At 41.2% G+C, this 22,139-nt stretch overlaps 2 protein-coding genes across 3 annotated transcripts; both read left to right on the top strand.

The window, feature by feature from the left end:
- Positions 1-2,437: 2,437 nt before the first annotated feature.
- LOC113646893 (T-cell surface glycoprotein CD1c2-like) lies at positions 2,438-5,744 on the top strand. Its single transcript, XM_027153413.2, has 7 exons — positions 2,438-2,578; positions 2,872-3,123; positions 3,219-3,497; positions 4,042-4,332; positions 4,410-4,529; positions 4,624-4,665; positions 5,164-5,744. The coding sequence occupies exons 1-7, from the start codon at positions 2,497-2,499 to the stop codon at positions 5,190-5,192; spliced, it is 1,095 nt and encodes a 364-aa protein (XP_027009214.2). The 5' UTR covers positions 2,438-2,496; the 3' UTR covers positions 5,193-5,744.
- A 415-nt stretch (positions 5,745-6,159) lies between these two features.
- On the top strand, positions 6,160-21,889 carry setd1bb (SET domain containing 1B, histone lysine methyltransferase b). 2 transcript variants are annotated; one of them, XM_027151817.2, is made up of 18 exons: positions 6,160-6,397; positions 7,559-7,683; positions 9,167-9,262; positions 9,374-9,638; positions 10,811-10,932; positions 11,442-12,770; positions 13,437-14,123; positions 14,304-14,465; positions 15,334-15,678; positions 15,762-15,882; positions 15,987-16,331; positions 17,200-17,382; positions 17,484-18,644; positions 19,105-19,271; positions 19,593-19,712; positions 19,899-20,018; positions 21,009-21,146; positions 21,268-21,889. In XM_027151817.2, the coding sequence occupies exons 1-18, from the start codon at positions 6,355-6,357 to the stop codon at positions 21,439-21,441; spliced, it is 5,703 nt and encodes a 1,900-aa protein (XP_027007618.2). In that variant the 5' UTR covers positions 6,160-6,354; the 3' UTR covers positions 21,442-21,889. The 2 variants fall into 2 exon arrangements, with proteins under 2 accessions (XP_027007618.2, XP_027007544.2); XM_027151743.2 differs by having other exon boundaries at positions 19,105-19,280.
- Positions 21,890-22,139: the final 250 nt, after the last annotated feature.

Genomic DNA, 22,139 nt, shown 5'->3' with positions numbered 1-22,139 from the left:
ACTGCCCCAGTCTAGCATAGACTATATAGTATACATAGTATAGCAGACTGAAATACTTTTCTTAATACTATATGCAAGAAATTAGTCTTCTTGTTAAAGGAACAAAATGTGCAAACTAATAAAACTTTTCATGGCCCGAGAAGACAACGTTGTGAGCGCTTGTGTGCTTTAGAGGCATAGCAAAAGATGGCCTTTACATTCGCTTTCCCCTGAAGGTACTTTAACCCATAAGAGCACACAGAGAAATTAAGAGAATACATTAAATAAAAATCAAAGTGACAGAGAACAAAGAAAGGTTAGGGCGAGAAAGATGGAAAGAAAAATGGAGTACAAACAGGAGTGAGAGAAGAAAACCAGGCGAAAGATTAAACAGGAGCTACAGAGGTGTGACGATAACTAGGGAAGATGAATAAAAAACCTGGCTACTGTTTTATTAATGACTTACAGAATTAACAATAAGAGACGTGTATGGAAAATACATGGTTGGATACGCAGTCCACGTTGTTCCTAGTACGCATACATTGTTCCTAACAGCCATTTTATGTCTAACATACATTTAAATTATGGTGTACACTTTAATTCTATTGGCTATGTCAGTTCTTGTAGGCTTTTAAATCCTAGAACACACCCGATTTGCAACACGAATGTTATTCCTTGTGGGCATTTAGATTGCAGCCAACACTTTGGTTCCTGAAGTTATGTATGTAAACCTAGTAAGCACTAAGATTGCTAGCAGCCATGTTCATTTCTAACAGGTGTTTTATTTACATTAGTTATTATATTTCTACTACACATTTCATTTCTCACGGTCACTACAATCTGTTTATAGTCAATCTGTAACACTTATGTTAGTATTTATTCTTTATTGATCGAAGGTTCTTTATTGATCGAAGGTACTGTATTTTATTCCGCACAGTGCCCCTAGTGGACACACCGTAGCACTACATCCATCACAAATAGACAAGTTAACAGACATAACAATTGTTAATCCATTCTGTGAACTTTTTATGCGATGATTTAAAGAATAGGATTATAGGGGGAAAAAGGCTCAGCATTTTAAATGTGATTACTCAACCCAAATCAGACGTTTTAGGCATTAAAAAAAGCAGAGAGCCTGTGAATCTATAGACATTTATTGCCATCTAGTGGCCAAACCTATCAAATGTATGATTTCAGCATTTAGCTGTTTATTCTATTCTAGTTTTGATATAGCTCAAGCAAAAGTATTATTATTATTATTATTATTATTATTATTATTATTATTATTATTATTATTATTATTATTATAGTATTTCCTCCCAAGTTATTTTATATCTTAGTTATAACTTTAATAATATTCTAGGTGTATAAAATATCACCACTGTAATTAGTATTTAGTATAATGGATACCAATGATATTTAGGATGTGTACATGCTTTAAACAGATATTGTGTGGAAAGTTGTTACTCAAGGCTTTGGCTTAGTACATTTACGGCATTTAGCAGACACTCTTATCCAGAGTGACTTTAAATTATTATTATTTTTCAGTTTATACACATGAGCAATTGAGGGTTAAGGGCCCTGCTCAGGGGCCCTGCATTGGTGGACCTGGGATTTGAGCCAATGACCTTCCGATCAGTGGTCGAACACCTTAACCACTGAGCTACCACATAGTAAAGAGGAAGGTTATGAGTACAAATTCCAGCACCACCTCAAGCTGACTTTAAACCTCAACTGCTTGGATCATGTGATATTAGACTAAGTGATAATCAAACACGTCTTTGTCAAGCTGATAACAGAGACACTGAGAGAGCTCCACTTTCTCATACACTGCAATGTTTAAAACCTGTAATCCTATCAGTGCTGAACTTTAAATTGGTTGCTATATGATATCCAAGAGTGTATCCTAAAGTGTTTACCTGTTCTGTTCTGGATTTTTTTTCTGTTGGGGCTTTTTTTTTTTCTTCCACTTTTTTCTCTTCTTTCAGGTTTCCTGTTTTTGACTCTTGCCCTTGTTTACGTTTTCTGATTATTCTGACCTCTGGACTTCTTCGATTTTTTCCCCCCTTAATAAGAAAATAGAGGGCACAAGAAATAAATTCTGGAAAAATAGAATCTGATTCGGACGATGAATCTGAGCCATGTTTTTGTGCTGCCTTCCACCTTAACCAACTGAATTAGGTTTTTAAGCTTCATCTGATCACGCCACTAAACCTGTCTGACTCCGACAGAATGTGATGCATGACCTGTTTTGGCCAAATTCCATTTTAGATCATAATCTACATCAGCATTGAGTGGTATGCATTGTGGTAAAATAAAACTGTGTATAAAAATGAGATGTTGTGGCATTAGTAGAGAAGAAAATCTGGGGAATTTGAAACATCCTGGAATGTCATACTGCTTCACCTTCCTCATTTGTGGTGGGAAAAAAAAACACCAGGGAGGAGTTTGACTCTGAAAGCAGGAAACGATGATGTTTCTTTTTGATATTTTTTTTTTCCTGAGCTATACAGTCTTATGAGCACACATGCAGACATGAAGAAACTTTTTGGTAGCGTTTTACTAAGCCTTCTCACATTTGTATCATCTGCCAATGCAGGTACGTTCTCTTTTAAATGAAATGAACTCTGAGGCTTAAATATTTGGTCTATACAGTAGTATATGTGTTAAATATAAAATACCACTATCATTTATTTCAAGACATGCTGCTATAGGAAAATAATCAATGTTTATATCACAACCTTAACTAGTTATTAGTGGTGCTACTATAACTAACAACTTTGTTCCAATGCATACTGACTAACTACAGGCACGTATTACGATAAGAAGAAGTTAATAATTGTTTGTCAGAAACAATATTGGAACACAGCCCTGATTTGTTGCCCATCACAGGTTCCCACTCTCTGTGCTCGGTGGCGACGTTCGTCATCGGAGAGACGCCTTTCCCTGAGTTCACCGTCCTGATCATGCTGGATGATATAATAGTCTCAAGCTATGATTCACACCAGCAAAAGACAGTTATGCGAATAGACAGAGCAATAAATGATGAAGAGCAGTATTTTTCGAAATTGATATTCGGAGCACTGCACAAAGAAATGCAAACACGAGCACATCATCTGAAGCAGCACTTCAACTGTTCCAAAGGTAGGTGAAGTACAGAGATACAATCTAGTTAGAAGAAACACAAGTGTAGCCTTGAATATAGGAAAAATACAACCACTGTGACTTTTTTCCTCTAGGTGTCCATGTGGAACAGAGGCTGGATTGTTGTGAATTGCTGAGCAATAACGTGCAAGGACAAATGAAGATGATCGATTCTTTCAACGGCTTGAGTGGATTTGAGATGGACTATAATATACACCAGCATTCGCTGCACGCCGATGTGACGTGGCCTATAGCCTTTGATACGTCCAAGTATGACTATCACAAAGCATTGTACCTCCATGTCCTGCAACCTTTATGCACGACAGCATTACATGAATTACTTAAAACTTTGAAGAACTATGTACTGAGGAAAGGTAAATCCACTCTCAGGAATTCTGTGTTTGTTCAATCTTTGCTTTTTATCCCCCAACTTATCATTTTCAATGGAATGGCTTTGGAGGGGTTTATCCATGAAAAGTTTTATTATAGTGAATTTATTGATTTTTATTGAAATATTTATCATATATAGTATTTTTGGAGTGGGGGGCACGGTGGCTTAGTGGTTAGCATGTTCGCCTCACACCTCCAGGGTCGGGGTTCGATTCCCACCTCCGCCTTGTGTGTGGAGTTTGCATGTTCTCCCCGTGCCTCGGGGGTTTCCTCCGGGTACTCCGGTTTCCTCCCCAGGTCCAAAGACATGCATGGTAGGTTGATTGGTATCTCTGGAAAATTGTCCGTAGTGTGTGAGTGAATGAGTGGTGTATCGTGCCTTGATGCCCGATGACGCCTGAGATAGGCACAGGCTCCCCGTGACCCGAGAAGTTTGGATAAGCAGGAGAGAATGAATGAGTGAGTGAGAGTATTTTTGGATGTTTACCAGGATTTGTTCTTTTCTTCTTCTTCTTCTTATCTACCAAGTGAAGCCCAAAGTGAGACTCATGAAACAACTCAACTCGGACTCCGGAGGTGCTCGTCTGACCTGCCTGGCCACCGGGTTTTACCCACGACACATCAACGTGGCGATACTGAAAGATGGCCAGGGCGTACCTGAGGACCTCATCACTACAGGAGATATTTTGCCTAATGCAGATGGAACCTATCAGATGAGGAAGACTGTAGAGATCAGTGCTGAAGAGCTCCAACAGAAGCACAACTACACCTGCACTGCTACGCACCTCAGCCAGGACAACAAAATGAACGTCTACTGGGGTACGGCTACATCTCTCTGTTCAGTGGCTGTCAGTTCCTCATGTATTAGACAGTCAAAGGAGGTTGTTTTGTTGCAGAAATGCTGCTCACAGATGACAGACCGGGTCCAAACATTACTGTAATCATCATCAGCGTACTATTTGTGTGTGCAATCACTTCAACAGTCGCCCTGGTTATATGGAAGAGAAGGGGTGCGGGTAAGAACTCATAATGTCATGAATATGTTCATGCTTTCTGAAGCTATGAAATATAACAAATATAACTGTCTTTTGCCTGTATTTTAACTTCTAGTTTCTCAGGCATCCTCTCAGACGGACTATTCTTCTGCCTCGAGTGAGTGATGTGTTCGCATTTGCAAGGATCTCTAACACACACACACACACATACACACACACACACACACACACACACACACACACACACACACACACACACACACACACACACACACAAAGAGTCTAACTGCCTGAAATAAAAACAGAAAGCATTATGTGCGATTTGCAAACATAAAAACGAATCAGATTATTATTTTCTTGCTAAATAAATTCCAAGTTAAATCAAATCCTGTCCTTTTTTATAGTCTTGTTCTAACAACTTGGGTAAAGCCTACAGTGGGGTAAAGCCTATTTACTTGGGTAAAGCCTATTTACTGATTTTGTATTTTATATATATATAAAACATAAATATATAATATAATGTTATATAAGGGGTCATTTAAATGAGTAACAGATCCCATCACACAGATATGTTCAACTTACTGAAAGTTTTAGATTTTGGTTTTGCTCCATTTAAAAGTTTGAAATTCATCCTTGTGTGTTTTTTAATTTTCAGCCACGGAGGATGAGACGTGTGAAAAGTAGGACAAGAATCTTTGGGACACTGCAACATATTGTATAAGCTGTGTGCAAAGCTGAAAATTAGTTTTGTATTCAGTTTTTTATGTTTCTTTTTTCTGTTTTTTCTTTTTTTTTTTAACATAAATTGCTTTATTTATTTATTTATTTATTACTTTTTAAGCTTATATGTGCACTACCTTAAGATTAATTTGGTATAACTTGCTTGTTCATATACATTTTAAAAACAGTATTAGGTTTAAGCACACGTTTAGCCAGCATTTATGTTTATTTGTAAGCAAAGTTTGCCCTAGAGCATAATAATAATACAGCTATTTGTATAATACAGCTATTATCCCTCTTCTTCTTCATCTCTTGCACTTGCATCCAATCACTTACTTCTGACCGCATGTCTGCTTGTTGCCAAGCAACAGTCTCTCTGTCGCTGTTACCTAGGTTACGGGTGTCTGGGTAGCTGCTTCTGTAAATGTCGTTGAGCTATAAGATGCTAATTGCTCGGATAAGCTGTTTTGTCAAAGCAATACAAAAGAATACAATTATTAAAGGACTTCTCTGAAAGGTTTGGTGTTCTTTCTTTTTAATAAAAAAAAAAAAAAACCCAAACAACTCTAATAATAAGTGTAACTAGGCGTCTCTAAGTTTATCATCGTCCCCGAACTTCCTCCCTCACGATTCATATGATTGGTCAGATTTCCTGACGTAACGGATCTTTTTGTAGTCGCCAGATTTATATGGATACTGCTCGGTTGCCTTGTAGCAATATTTTAAAATCCCTCCTACTCCGCGCGTTCGTTTTACAACAGTAACTGGAATAAGTGTTAAGATACAGATATAAAAGCATAATTAAGTTAATAATTTACATAATAGAAAACTCTTATATTCTCAAAAAAAAAAAAAAAAAAAAAAAAGGCCATGGAGAGTAGAGTGATATAAGGGATCGGTGCCAATCTGGCAACACGCAGCGTAACGGCAGGGTGATGCACCTGTAAGGCGGGGCGCCAGGTGACTCCCACCTGTTGTGATGCAGGTTTATCCCTCAGGAGAAAGCACAAGTCGCAACAATGCAGCTGAATAACAGCGATACGAACCGTTTATCTGTCTGTTTTTAAGGGGAAGAGTTTCACTTGAACGAGAAGTGGCTGTTAATAACAGTGTACAATGAGTGCAAATGATGAGCGACAGCTTCGAGAAGGAGGGACAGGGAGATAACGGTAAGGGTGATGCTGTGGTTCCTCCTCAGGCCTGGACCAGTCCATTTAAACATCATTACCGTCAGTATTACCCTTAGTTTAAATGCTTTAATTATGTAATGATACGTGGATAATAAAAGTAAATCATATAAAAAATAAATCTGCTTTAGTTTATTCTTAATCAACAGTTTACTCTCCAGTGAATGATTACATTTTGTATGGTGTTAATGGTGTCAGCCATTTTTGACCAGGCCTCACTGTTTACACCTTAATTAATGTTTCATAATTGTCTTTATATTAAGTGTGTTTATATTGTGTGTGTGTGTGTGTGTGTGTGGGTGTGGGTGTGGGTGTGTGATGGAATACCAAGAATACAACATTATACGTTAATAATTATGAAAAAGTGTAAAGGTGATGCTTTTTATAATATTTGAATAATTATGTTTTTTTTTTAATTTTTCAAATTTTGCAAACCTGCTAGCACAGCTTGCTAACTTCATATTATATTATATATAAAAATATACAATATTGTATATAAAAATACAATATTGTATACTATTATATTGTATATAAAACATGTACAATATTGTCCATAATATTGTATTGTATGCTATTATATTGTATATTAAAAATCTACAATATTGCATATAATATTATTGTATACTATTATGTTGTATATAAAAAAAAATCTACAATATTTTTAAATACAAAATAGACTACACAAATATTGACAGACTCTAAGTTTTAACCAATTATAGAAATGCTAGTTATGTTATGTTATGATTTCAAGAAGTAGATTTATTTCTGTTCTCGGGTTAGCTGTGACGTGAAAGGTTCTTTTCCCAGGTATCTGTCTTACTAAGATTAGATTAAAACTGCTTTGGAGGTACATTGTAGCCCAAAATAAAGTTAGTCTTCAGATTTCCATTATTTTATCCACCTCCTGTCATGATCTGTCATATTTAAGACATTATAATCATTCAGAAAGTCTTATTTATTCGATCCTATTTTACTAAATCAATGGATTTTTTTTTAATCTGTAAAACATTTTCCCGTAATAATGAATATATAATTAATTAATAACTGCTGTAGTAATAGTAACTCATTCAAGTCAGATTTAAAATGATAAAAATTTTAAGGGAGACGATCTTAATTGTTATCCTTTTTTCCCACTGAATACAGAATGTGTTGATTCTGGAGCGGAAAGAACGCCCAACTGGTGCAGCTACAAACTGCTTGTTGATCCGGTGTTGGACAGTGGAAAGGAAAAGCTCTATCGCTATGATGGACTGCATTTCAGCTCGCCTGTGAGTTTTAAACAACGTTCCTAGTAGATGATGGTTTGTTTTTTTAGGTTTTTAGCAAGACAAATACAGCTGTTTCTAGAGCTTCCAGATCATCAGGGATTTAAAAGGGAAAGCAGGAATTTACCTGAGCTTCCCTGAGCCATGACATCCCTCAGGTGCTAAACCACACTGTTACGTTTATGCTTAAAATCATCCATATGGCAGAAGGCCAGGGGAAGAGGTATTTACATTTAGTCATTTGGCAGGTGGTGGGGTCGTAAATGGTTTAAGCAAATCTAATCTAAACACAGCGCTGGTAAACAGGTCGACTGTAACCTGAGTTTCCACGAGCCGTCACTCAGCTAAACTTTTTAATGCTGCGTTCTCGATCGTGTACGAAGGCTAACATGGAGCCACTGATGACTTTCTACTCACGAATCTTTTAAAGAAGCGGCTTTCGTTTTCATCGATTTAAGTTTATGCCTAAAGAAATAAACCCTGGAAGATTTCTTCTCTAGGTTTGCATAACATATTCACTCGTTCGTTGTCTCTTATAGCATTTACGGTAGTACTTTAATTCAGCTTGTCATGGTTGCTAGTTAAATGGTTGTTTTTGTCTAATGACCACTGATTAAATGTTGTTTTGAACTTGTTAATTCGATCCTTGTTCCTTGTTCGTAAACTCCTACCTAAATAGTATTCGTCTAAATAAAACAAGTCGATGCGATTCTACGTCTAAATGCTAATCAGACCGAAAAATCTAATTTCTTTCTCGCTTTTGCTAATACGACTAGTGCAAGGTTACACATGTGATGGATGTGACATGTGAAGTTATTGACTTGCAAAATATCTCGCTGCCTAGCACCAGGTCATGTAACCGCCCGAGCTCATAAACTGAAATTCAAAACCAAGCTATTAATTTTTATGTCAAAAATGCTTCTGAGTTCTTAATTCAGAATCGGTCAGAAGGTGTTGACTAATTTCCAGGCAAATCACTGTGTATTTCAGTGCGCTTGTTTGATTATGTCACAGGTTCTGTAGTAATGCCTCATTAACAGGGAGTTTCATGGTTGTCTTTACATGTAATATAAGTGTAATAAGCAATTATTCGACACATTATATAAATATACAAATTTGTGTAATTGTTCATAAAGTGAGGTTTTATGGAGCCCCCGGTGTCAGAACAGCTTTTTAGGTTGAAGTGATATCATATACAAAATCGTTTTGCAGATGTTTCACAACATTTAATGTAACTTTAAATGGATTAAAAAAAATATGGAAGTGGTTTCCATTAAAAAAAACTGTATGGAATAGTATAGACTTCTTGTTACAGGAAAGCACACAAGCTCTGCATGCAAAATTATATATAAAGAATTCCCTTAATCATATTTAGCATCTTATACTGTACCTCATTTTAGTGTTCTGAGTCTCATTGTCCTATGTAAATAAAAGAACTCAGAGAGAGCAAAGCCTAATGAAATAACACACAAATAATTTTCCACAGAATCCTGGAATTCATCCACCAGAAGTCAGAGACCCCAGAATTGCTCGTTTTTGGACCAAATTTAAAGAGACGAATCTGCCGGTCCCCAAGTTCAAGGTTAACGCATCAAATTTGTACAATTTTTCTGTCCCATCGTTGGTGTAATTATTTGTTTATTAATAATCCGCGAGAAGGAAATGACCCGTTCACGAGTAAATTTTTTTATAGGTTGATGAGAATTATGTCGGCGCACCGAAGGAGGTGACGTTCAGCAGGCTGAACGACAACATCAAGGCCTCCTTCTTAACGGACATGTGCCGAAAGTTTGGAGAGATCCAAGAGGTGGAGGTTTTGTTCAATCCCAGGAATAAGAAACATTTAGGAATAGCCAAAGTCGTTTTTGAAACCGTCCGAGGAGCCAATGAGGCGGTGCAAAAACTACACACTACTTCAGTTATGGGAAACCACATTCATGTGGAGTTGGACCCAAGAGGTAAGAAAAGCGTTTTTGTACCCCTTAGTTTCTAGTGTTTGAATTTTTAAAGATAAAGAATTGGCAAAATTGACATTTTTACAATATTCTCGTCAGCCAAAAACACTGTTTGTTGAATATCTTGATCAGAATAATTTATGTGGACAAAATTGGACAAAAAGACCTTTGTGTATGTACATTTTGGCAAATGTATGTGCACTTCTGACATCACATAAGGGGATTAAATCCCCTTTTATCTGTTATATAATAAGCTCCACTTTTATTGGGATGGCTTTCCACTAGTTACAGGAGTGTATCTGTGCCCATTAAACAACATTCATTCATTCATTCATTCATTCATTCATTCATTCATTCATTCATTTCCTACCGCTTATCCGAACTACCTCGGGTCACGGGGAGCCTGTGCCTATCTCAGGCGTCATCGGGCATCGAGGCAGGATACACCCTGGACGGAGTGCCAACCCATCACAGGGCACACACACACTCTCATTCACTCACACACTCACACACTACAGACAATTTTCCAGAGATGCCAATCAACCTACCATGCATGTCTTTGGACTGGGGGAGGAAACCGGAGTACCCGGAGAAGAGCTCGGGGAGAACATGCAAACTCCCCAAGCGGAGGCGGGAATCGAACCCCCAACCCTGGAGATGTGAGGCGAACCATACTAACCACTAAGCCACCGTAAACCCCCCCCCCCCTCCCTTTAAACAACATGAACAGTGAAATCAGGCACTGATGTTGGGATGGTGAGGAGGTCTGATGTGCAGTCAGTGTTCCAGTTCATCATGAAGGTAGTGCTCTGTGCAAAGACACTTGAGTTCTTTGTCAACACTCTTGGCACACCATGTCTTCACGGAGCTTGCTTTGTGCACAGGTGCATTGTCATGCTGGAGTAGGTTTGCTCCTCTCGTTTCCTGTGTATGGTGTATGTATTCCAAATATGGTGATGGTCAGGGGTGCACATACTTTTGTCCATGTTGCATATGAACAAATATTCATTTGTTATATTTGATTTTTTAGTGGACTGGTTATAATAAATAAATATAGATAAATGTGATTTTTTTATTAGTGAGCCAAGAGATGGGCAAAATCCTTGGGTCAGATAGGGGAATTGTGTCAGCTTCATTTTTTAAACCTGAGATTCTACCGTAATCTTTGCTTTCAGGAGAGAAGCGGACACGATATTTCCAGCTGCTTGTCAGTGGGTTGTATACTCCCTTTACTCTTCCTTTAGGGGAAGAGGCCTGGGGACCACAGTCACCAACCTACAGCTCTGACTCTCACAACGTGAGTGTGACACGAATGCTTATCTAGCAGTGATGAGTTCTGTCAAATTAAATGGCGAGTACATAACAAAACATACCACAAAGTATTTATTCCTATCGTTAAGAAATCACAATTAAGGAAGCTATATCTTATGAGGTGTCTTAACACTTAAAACCTCACCCTTCCTGGTCGGTAGCTGTCGCATGATAGAGGAGAAATGGTCGGGAAGTGGCAGACACCAAAATGGGTGAAAACTGGGTTCGAATTTTGCACCCGCGGTTCCTCCGTTTTATTTGGAACGAGGTTCTGCACCAAAAAAGAGTCGGTAAACATCTTTAGCCATGCTGCTCACACTCATTAGCATTAATCACATCACTCTGCCTCTCATTTGCATGTAATTGTTCTATTATGTCATTCCACCCACTTCGTAAAATTTTACCGCAAAGGAAAGTTTTACTAGTTCATGACGATCGTTAACGTGTTAATTGTCGGAGCTTTTCAATTTCAGTCTTTTGCTGTATTCTATACAGGAGTATGACCCTGTGAAGCGACTGTCTCATGGATTTCTGTCTTCATCTTCTACGCTCCTCGGCTCCACCCCATTTGATTGCTCCACCCCTATGTCCATGGACACTGCCTATTCGAGCATGCATCAGGACACTCCGTGTAGTTTCTGGCAGGACACTCCACATGGCTCGCCGACATCTCACAGTAACCCGGGAACCCCGCCGCACTGCGAGAGCCTTGCGAACGAAACAACAGATACGCACACTGATACACACGCTTCAAAACAGTCAACTCCATTCATCACCTCTGAATCCCAACACACCTATCACAACCCTCACTTAGTCCAGCTAACACCACATACGCCAAATACAAGGGAGGGGTCTTTAATAAACGTTACTCAAATTTCTTGGACCTCTAAAGGGCACATGGTATCAGGAGGCCAGTCCAACAAAACAGTTGGCAGGGCTTCTCGAGGCGGGCACAAGGATCGTGTATGGGGCACTAAATACCAAAATGCATATAACCGTAGACCGGAGCATCACTATGTGCACAGACCTGTACTCAACAGATATCGCTATCGTTCGGGATGCACGAAAAATCTAGTGCCGTTAGTTACATTTCAAGGATCTTCAGCTGCTGAGACACAGCCAGATAAGTCTCTTATTCACAGTAGTAGTAGCACGAATATACCTACAGGACAAAAATCCATGGAAGCGCCTACAGGTAGTATTGACAAGGAACCAATTCAGCCAGTACCCGAGAGGGGAAACTTGTGTCAAATACAAACATTGTGCTCACAGCCATTGAGAAAATCTTTCGATGTTCTTCAAAAAACTCCTGGTAACATCTTTAACTCTCCTCTCAATGTTCCTGATGTACAAGAGCATGACAAGGCTGCAATACAAACCCCAGAACGGTGTATCTCCCCTGAGCCAGAGCAAAGTCCCTCATCAGGGTCGTTTCCTCCGGAACAAGTGCCAAGCAGCCTGGACTCTCGTATAAAAATGCTCCTGGGCACTCAGAGTTCAGATGCAGAAGAGAATGAAAACTCAGAAGATCGGGTTTCCCTAAACATTCCTCAACTGTCCTCCAAATCTCGTCCTCCTTCTCCACAATCCCCTGATTCCTCACCTACCCGGAATTTCCATGCAGCTTCCAGTCACTCTAGTTCCACGCAACACACTTCATCTATGTCGGGTTTTGAGGACGTGAGTCCATTTCCACTCCCGGACTCAGCAGAGGAAGTAGAGGAAACTCGACCAAGCAACGAGGATCTGTCAAACATACCCGTCATTTCGAATGTCTGTCCAACAACACGGCCGGCTCAGGAACCTTCTCACCAAACAGCTATGGTAAAAACTCCTTTATAGTTTTTTTTTCTATATGTGCTTGTCACTGTTGCCTGTATTAGAGATTTTACTAGAAAATGGAACCAGGGCATTAACAGGAGGCTTAGTGGTTAGCACGTTCGCCTCACACCTCCAGGGTCGGGGGTTCGATTCCCGCCTCCGCCTCGTGTGTGTGGAGTTTGCATGTTCTCCCCGTGCCTCGGGGGTTTCCTCCGGGTACTCCGGTTTCCTCCCCCGGTCCAAAGACATGCATGGTAGGTTGATTGGCATCTCTGGAAAATTGTCCGTAGTGTGTGAGTGTGTGAGTGAATGAGAGTGTGTGTGTGCCCTGCGATGGGTTGGCACTCAGTCCAGGGTGTATCCTGCCTAGATGCCCGATGACATCTGAGATACTGTAGGCACAGTCCCCCCGTGACCCGAGGTAGTTCGGAAAGCGGTAGAAAATGAATGAATGGTAGAAAAGGTCACTATTAACAAGTTTTCCTGCCAGAAAATCTTCCAGGCAGCAGATCTTGATTAAAGCTTGCAAGAAAATCCAATATATAATTAAAAAATCCGAACATTCCATGGTGTTATCCTGACACCATATTCTCCAGGAGTCTCCAAGTGTTTCTTTGCGAATCTTGATAGTGTTTTACAAGTGCTTATTTATTTATTTATTTTTTCCAGACTATGCTGCCTCTAAGACAAGAACCTTCTGAGCAGCCTATTGGACCCGGGACCTGCTCTTCCCCTGCTGCTCCTGTATTCCCGTTACTTCCTCCACCTGTTCTCCTACCTCCACCAGCCTTTCCTACTCTACCACCACCAGTTCTGCCTCCTGTACTGGTTCGAATCCCTCCTCCTCTTCCTCCTCCATCAAACCTCTCTGTATCTCTATCACCGTTCTGCTTAACACCAAAGATCCCTGTAGGACAAATGAACAGGCCCTCCAGGTGGACTAACCCTCCAGCACCTCCTCCTTCTGCACCTCTTCCTATCCCGACTAGAATAACCCAGGGGAAATCCCACACTGTTTTCCCACCTCCTTTTTCCATTCTTCCTCCCCCGACACCCTTTACAGTTGTGGATGGGGTCAGACATGCACCATGTCCAACTTTTAATACGGCTGTCATCCCTGGCTACAGGGCGCCATGGCCTCCCCCACACCTACCTGTGTTTGACCCTTCAGTGCCGCCTCCGGGTTACGTGCCTGTGACCAAGTCACTCCACAAGGCTACGGTCGATGGAGTAATGGCTGCTGTAGCTGCAGAACTCAGGCTCATAGTGAAGAAAGACATTCATCGTAGGATGGTTGAAGGCGTTGCCTTTGCAGCATTTGACCAATGGTGGGATGAGAAGGAACACGCCGCTAAGGTAAAATACATTCGTAACCGATACTCAGACCACAGGGCTGTTGAATTCTTGATTCTGATAGGTTTAAAAGGTGTTGATTCATTATCTATAGTTTGTAGCTATGTAACTACATGCCCTTTTTGTGATGGTTGTCTGAAAGATGACAATATTTTTTCATCTCTCTTTTGAATGTTGATGCAGACAACGATGGCTCCAGTGAAATCTGGAGAAAATAAAGAGAAAGAACCTGTGAAGAACAGAGTTTTGGAGCCATGGCAGACTGCAGAGGGGACAGACGGCGTAATAATAGGCACAGGACTGGGGTTGGGTCTGCGCTCTGCCCTCAAACTGCCTTCGTTTAAGGTACCACCAATCATAAAGATTTCTGTTTAAACGAATAATGCACCGCTATACAGAAAAAAAAGATGCCTTTATATTTCAATTATAATATACTTTATTTAGAATGTCCATGCAATTGGGACACAGAATAATAATATACCAAAAAAGGGCCTGTAATAATCTCAGAAACAATCGAGGTTGTGGATTGTCTTCAGTTCCAGGAAGTATTGAGACCACCAAATTCAACACCAAATTTTTGGCTGCAGTTTTAGCTGCCGTTGGCTCGAATTCATATAATCAACAAGAAGTGGGTTAATCTGCATTACTGCTAAGTTTGTTCTGAAACAAAATAAACCACAGAGTGATTTTAGGTGGGGAAACAGTCTTCTTTTCCCTTCAGGGGTCGCCACAGCGAATCGTCTCTCTCCACCTATCCCTATCTTCTGCATCCTCAACACTTGCACCCACTAGCTTCATGTCCTCATTAATTACATCCATATACCTCCTCTTTGGCCTCCTCTTTGCCTCCTGCCTGGCAGCTCCATGTCCAACATTCTCCTACCGATATACTCACTCTCCCTCCTCTGAACATGTCCAAACCATCTTAATCTGTCCCCTGACTGTCCAACATGAGCTGTCTCTCTGGTGTACTCGTTCCTAATCCTGTCCAATCTTGTCACTCCCAAAAAGAACCTCAACATCTTAAGCTCGGCTACCTCTAGCACTGACTCCTGTCTCGTAGGTGGGGAAACGGTGAATGTTTAAAAAAAGTCTAAATTTTTCAGTATTCTGCCTCCATCATTATTAACTGTGTTGGTAGGTACATTGTGTTTTACCTTTGTTTTGGGTTGCTTACATCTGGTATTCTTATTGCTATTATCGTTATGTTTAGGTGAAGCGGAAGGATCCGTCCGGCGAGGACTCCGTAGAGGCTAAAAAGTCACGTCCGTCCTCTCCGCCTGGTCACACACACTCAGAGGAAACGGGTCAGTTCAGTGGTCTCAGTCTGCAAAAAGCAGGACAGGAGACACACACCCACGATGAGGAAGCAGACGAGCCCCAGAAGGAACCGGGAGTGTCTGAGATAAAGCGGCGCCATGCCAGACCTCTGGAGCTGGAAAGCGATGAGGAGGAAGAACAGGAAGAAGAGGAGGAGATGAAGAACTCTGGGAATGAGGAGAAGTTGGGTTCTGAGCAAGAGGAGAACAAGAAAAAAAATATTTCAGATACCAATCAGGTATAACACACCTTGCTGAGATAATAGTTTTGTTTCATCAGATAACGGCACTCTTACAAGTTATTTTCTTCTCCTGGTACAAGGATGATGATGAGGGAGAAGGAGAAGGTGACAGAAAGCAGGGGAGTTGTTCAGCTGTAAAGGGAGAAGGAAGAGAAGAGAAGCTTTCAGCTGTGAGAGAGGATGAAACTCACTCAGACAAAGGTATCAATATAGCAATTACACAATACACTTGAATCTCAGGCAGTAAAAATACAAAAAGTAGTCAGCGATGTTTACACAATTCTACATTTGTCATCGTTTTTCAGAGGTAATTAGCATAGCGTCTTCAGAATCCTCCTCCATCGCAGATTATGAATCCACACACTCCTCGAGATCCGATTCCAGCTCGTCTGACGAGAGTCGTTACTCTTCCGACTGCGAGGAGTCTGAGGAAAACATCGAGGATGATGGAGAAAGTCCGTGTTCTGAAGCGCCACAGGAGGAGAGAGCAGCGGAGGAGATTTGGATCTCATCAGACGATGATGTTGAAGAATACGTATCTCACACCCCCTCTCGATCTTCCCCAAACTCCTGGGAGGACGAGCTCGCCCCGCCTCTGACTCCATCCGCTCCGCTGTCTAACGATGGTGACCCAGATGACGCGCTACTAGGTAAGAAATAGAATTCAAAGTTCTAGGACACTGTCATCTGTAACCACGAACTAAGCCGAACGCTGTATCGATCGAGAGGCAACAAGGCCGACATAACTGTCATCTTGGCTAACGGCGCTTTTTATTTTAACAAAATTAAGTTTCATATAGTGCAAGGTGGCAAGCATGTCACTATAAAACTGCCTACTTGGTGGTGGCATTTCATCACCTACAACATCTAAGGTCCTGCCTCCAAAACAACATGATTCTGAAATTCATGATTCTGGCCGGACGGAAAGTGTCGATAAATTAATATAACTCTAGAGAGCTCAATTTTTTTTTTTTTAAATGAACGACCCAATTGCCGTATACTTGACTAATACACAATAAATAGGTTTTACAAAAAAAGATTTGTATAACTAAACACACAAACAGACTTTATGTTTAATGGATGGACATTTAATGACTCGTGTTTAATGATCAATCAATAATAATAATAATAATAAACTTAGGGTCAGACATGCATGAAATGTATTTCTATCCTGGGGGCACGGTGGCTTAGTGGTTAGCACGTTTGCCTCACACCTCCAAGGTTGGGGGTTCAATTCCCGCCTCCGCCTTGTGTGTGTTGAGTTTGCATGCTCTCCTCGTGCCTCGGGGGTTTCCTCCTCCGGTCCAAAGACATGCATGGTAGGTTGCTTGGCATCTCTGGAAAATGATCAGTAGTGTATGAGAGTGTGTGTGTGCCCTGTGAAGGGTTGGCACTCCGTCCAGGGTGTATCCTGCCTCGATGCCCGATGACGCCTGAGAGGCACAGGCTCCCCGTGACCCGAGTAGTTCGGATAAGCGGTAGAAAATGAATGAATGAATGAATTTCTATACTTTACAGACATCGATCCACAGGAAGAGCTGCGAGTGGAAGTGTTTCTTCACAGCTACGGCTGCCAGGATCCAGTCACACAGCACTTGTCAAACAAACTCGAGCTGTATGACCCGGCTCTGGTTTCTCCAGCCCACGAGCCTCTGGAACTGCAGAGTCCACCATTGACAACTTATAGAGAGTTTTCCTCTGGTACGATACAAACGAAACTAGCTTCTGTAAAAAACATTGTTTATATTGTTAATAAGTGAGATAATTGAGACTACTGCATTTTTTTTTTGGCATATTCACAGATGAGGGGTCGGACACGGATACGAATGTATTACTGGAGGATTCTGTGAACCTCAGACCCCCCACACCAACAGGCTCTCTGTCAAGTGAGCCCGAGCTCGAGCTAAGGTACGGGCTATCGCTCTCTGCTCCCGATGACGTAGAACTGCCCTGTACTCCCGGAGGCAGTTGTGAAACAGAGACAGGAACTCTCGTTTTATCCCCTGCTCCTACTCCGCCTCTCCCTCCTCCACCTTCTCCTACTGGCTTCTATCTAATCTCCTCTCCTACACTGTATTTGTCTCCTCTTCCTCCTGCTCTCTCATCCTCCTATCCTGCCTATGAGGAAACTCCTAAAACACCAGGCAGAACTAACAGAGAGGAACAGTCATATCATACAGCAGCGATTACGCGAGAAGCAGTGCTTAGGATGGCGACGCACAGCCCGTTCTCTCCTTCCTTTCTCTCAGTATCACCGTACACAGGAAGCGGGGTCCCCAGAACTCCGGGACGGGAAACTAATCCGTCCTCGCCTCTTTCCGAGGACATCGACGTCCATTTTCATCAGCGGGAGCACCGGACATATCGGAGTCAAAGCTACTACTCACAACAAATCCACATCCACAGCACCAGCTCCTCTCCTCACTCCTCAAGTGATTCCTCAAGTTCAGACACACAAGATTTGAGCTTTTCTACACATCAGCTGACTCGTTTTGATGATCTCGGGAAGAGAAGAGAGCGGATGCAGCGCAAAAGGAGAATGATCCTGTCACAGAGAAACAGACGAAACAAGGACGATTTTCAACACATGCCTGTGCTAGTTTCGTCTGCTAAATCATCACCATGTGATGCGGCTCCATGTCTGAGCAAGGAACTAGCAGATCAGGCCAAAAAGCCACTGCAGGGACTCGAGAACCGATTAGAAAACAGGCTTCAACAGGAGCCACAGGAGAGCCAGAGATCCCTAAAACCGCTGTACCCGTGGAGAAAGAGAAAGTCATGGCCTCACACTTCTTTGTTTGCCCCTCGGTCCAGACGGAGAGAAAGGCTGCTTATCGATGCCGTCTGGACTAAAGGAGTGAACATGGAGGAGATCAGCCACCTGAAGGCCACATACGAGAAGATGCTCCTGCAAAACAACACCTTCGACTGGCTCAAAAGCACACACTGGGTTCCTCATCCTCATATCCTTATTTAGACTATCTGTCTGCATCCACAAACAGGGTTTCAGAGTTTCAGAATACTTATCAATGCAAGGCTAAAAATCATTCACATTTCTGCATTTAAAGATGCAAAGTTCTACATTTTAGAAACCTTTAGTCTAAATGAACTAAAATGGACTTAAATGCTACTGTATATTCAGAGTCATATCAGTAAGACCTCATATTTCCCGCCTTTTGCACGTGCAGACAATAAATGTTTATCAGACCAGAGAATGTCTGGGCAAATGACGATTCAGACTGTGCGCTGTTGTCGCCCTCTGCTGGCAGGCTGTCTGTGTTACAGCGCGGCCTGCTACATGAGCATTACATAAAACTGTTTATTTTCAAACAACCCTATTGTACTTTTTTTTTGTAGCTGAATCTCAGTGCTAATTCACAAGACCTAGTGTGTGTATATGTGTGTTCCTTGACTTCATCTCACCAAGCAGCGTTCCTCTGGAATGGCCACCAAAACTGCCATGCGGGTCTCGTTATCACACGACTGCATCCGCACGCACAGAGGGATTTTACGTCATCAGCAAGAGGGACAAACTGCGCTACCTCAGACACACACACACCGCCTCAGGAGAGCCGACTGCAGACACTCAGGTGGGAATTGTGAGTGAAAGCAAAGTTGTATTATTACTGAAGTCTATCCAAACAACCTAGACAACAAAGCCTTTGCATATCACATACCAAATCAGATGCTTGCTATTCAAATCTTATTTTTTTAAGGCTACACAACATAATATAGAATGCACTTTGCTATTTCTAATAATGTTTAATAATAACCAGCAGAACCAACTCATTTTATTTGAACTACGGTAACGTATACAAATTTGATGCAAATGAACTCACATAACCTTTACGAAACGATACATACATGGCTTTTGATTCATTTTTATCAATTCTGTGTCCATGCAATATCAGAATGTGTCAGCTCAACTTCCCTCGTCATCCCGTTCCGGTTCGGATTTCCGAGCAGAACAGCGGCGCCTGCTCTCCTCCTTCAGCTGCGACAGCGACCTGCTCAAGTTCAACCAACTGAAGGTGGTACTCACATGACAAAAGTCGCAATCCTTTACCAACACATTTTATCGTGATTAAAACAATTTTACGCTCTACTCTGTACTGGTGGTTTATTCACCCCTGTCACATATACATGTCTAGTTATTATTATTATTATTGTTATTATTGTTATTATTAAGCATACATGTATTGTGTTTTTGAATTCAGTTCCGTAAGAAGAGGCTGCGCTTCTGCAGAAGTCGCATCCATGACTGGGGATTGTTTGCAGAGGAGCCGATAGCTGCGGATGAGATGGTGATCGAATACGTCGGACAGAGCATACGGCAGGTGAGACGAATGAATGTTCATTCATTCATTTATTCATTTTCTACCGCTTATCCGAACTTCTCGGGTCACGGGGAGCCTGTGCCTATCTCAGGCGTCATCGGGCATCGAGGCAGGATACACCCTGGACGGAGTGCCAACCCATCACTGGGCACACACACACTCTCATTCACTCACACACTCACACACTATGGACAATTTTCCAGAGATGCCAATCAACCTACCATGCATGTCTTTGGTATGGCATTGGAGGAAACCGGAGTACCCAGAGGAAACCCTCGAGGCACGGGGAGAACATGCAAACTCCACACACACAAGGCAGAGGCGGGAATCAAACCCCCAGGCAAACCAATGAATGTGTCAAAGCTTATTCCTCTCTAAAAACGTTTTCCCTTTAATAAACATATCTAGAACATATATCTAGATCTTCTTCATATCCAGTTTCAAGGATAGTTTTTTGTCTGGAGTTTATATGTACAGTATGTAGGCTAATATAGCAAATTTACTATACAAAAGTCCTAGTTAGTTCAGAAGCTACACTGCATGACAACATCCTAGTACATTCTGGATGTTGGCTGAGGTTACAGAAAAGAAAGTTTTTCCAGTAAATATAGTTGGAAAAAGTTGGACTTAATGTAACTAACCCTAACAATCGGAATTGGAATTTTTATATTTCAGATTTAGAAGCTAATTCCATTTAAAGCATCTTTTATCCCCGCAGTGAAAAGAAATGTCGGCCACTCCTCTCGGACGGTGCATATAAATTAACTGGTTTATATAATATACTATTTAAGAACTAAGTTAGAAAAGATAAAAAAAGAAGAGTTAATAGAATGTAATGTTCAAGATGTTATATGTAGTAACAGTACAGAATGGAAAGTAATGTATTTAAAAGTTTTCATTGTAACTTGTGAGACTTCTCAGACGAAGTCTTGTGTGAAAGATAGTGGCTGTTTTTTTCTGGAGCTGCTGACATTTGAACGCTGTCATCAGGTGATAGCCGACATGCGAGAGAGGCGCTATGAGCAGGAAGGCATCGGCAGCAGCTACCTGTTCCAAGTCGACCAGGACACCATCATCGACGCGACCAAGTGCGGCAACCTGGCCAGGTTCATCAACCACAGCTGTAACGTGAGTGGTGATTAGTACTTTGGCTAAGATTGAACCCAGAGTCAAACTTTATCAACAATAACAAATTGAAAACCATGGGATTTTCTTAATCATCCGTTTATTTTCTCCTGTTCACCTTCAGCCAAACTGCTACGCTAAAGTCATCACTGTAGAAGCCAAAAAGAAAATAGTCATCTATTCTCGCCAGCCGATCAGCGTCAACGAAGAGATCACGTACGATTATAAATTCCCCATCGAGGACGAGAAGATCCCCTGCCTGTGCGGAGCCGAAAACTGCAGAGGAACCCTGAACTAGACCGTCGACGTAGACCGATTGTTCCGTGCTACATGACGCCATTGCTTTTTTTGCATCTGACTTTCTCTAGTACGGGACACAAACCCTCCATGACTCATAAAGACATTGCAATGCTATTTGAATCACCACACTACAAGTGATGTAAGTTACAGACTTGTAATAATGTGGTTACTTCTTTTAACTAGATGATTGTAATAATTCTTGACACAGTGTGACTCACATCTTCACAGATAGACATCCTAAAAAAGAAACGGTTATCTAATCAGAAAAATTAACCAATCGCTATCTCTCCGGAAGGATTTTATATTAAATCCATAGATTCTGTGTACGCTGTTCATTGTTATTTTTCTTTAACATGCATAAAGCATTTGAATTCACACGTGATCTTCACACATCACTGTGTGGTATTACACTTGCAGGACAAATAAAGTATATTTTCTTGCAGGAAGTGAGTTCATGTTCATCGTTTTTTCAGACAGAAAAGATACGTTCCATCGTTCAGGTTAGTCACTTTACCAAAGGCAACACATACATACTCATTCACACCCAGGGGAAATTTAGAGCTTGCCTATTGGCATGTGAGACGGAACCTGACATCTTGGAGGAAACCTACAAAAACTCGAGGAGGACTTGTAACCAGCTCTGGTGGAAACCTGGAGTATTTAGAGTTTTTTAAGGCATAATATTAAGCGTTTGTT

Source organism: Tachysurus fulvidraco, chromosome 14, assembly GCF_022655615.1.
Source record: "Tachysurus fulvidraco isolate hzauxx_2018 chromosome 14, HZAU_PFXX_2.0, whole genome shotgun sequence".
Taxonomy (NCBI): domain Eukaryota; kingdom Metazoa; phylum Chordata; class Actinopteri; order Siluriformes; family Bagridae; genus Tachysurus; species Tachysurus fulvidraco.
The sequence above is the reverse complement of the archived record's forward strand: the minus strand, read 5'-3'. Positions and strand labels throughout refer to the sequence as shown.

What these genes read in the sequence shown, in the direction of transcription:
- LOC113646893 (XM_027153413.2), top strand. Translation starts at nt 2,497, where the DNA reads ATGAGCACACATGCAGACATGAAGAAACTTTTTGGTAGCGTTTTACTA. An exon ending in TGTATCATCTGCCAATGCAG is followed by an intron (nt 2,579 to 2,871) that starts GTACGTTCTCTT and finishes TGCCCATCACAG; the next exon opens with GTTCCCACTCTCTGTGCTCG. An exon ending in GAACTATGTACTGAGGAAAG is followed by an intron (nt 3,498 to 4,041) that starts GTAAATCCACTC and finishes TTATCTACCAAG; the next exon opens with TGAAGCCCAAAGTGAGACTC.
- setd1bb (XM_027151743.2), top strand. Translation starts at nt 6,355, where the DNA reads ATGATGAGCGACAGCTTCGAGAAGGAGGGACAGGGAGATAACG. An exon ending in TCAAACTGCCTTCGTTTAAG is followed by an intron (nt 14,466 to 15,333) that starts GTACCACCAATC and finishes CGTTATGTTTAG; the next exon opens with GTGAAGCGGAAGGATCCGTC. An exon ending in ATATTTCAGATACCAATCAG is followed by an intron (nt 15,679 to 15,761) that starts GTATAACACACC and finishes TCCTGGTACAAG; the next exon opens with GATGATGATGAGGGAGAAGG.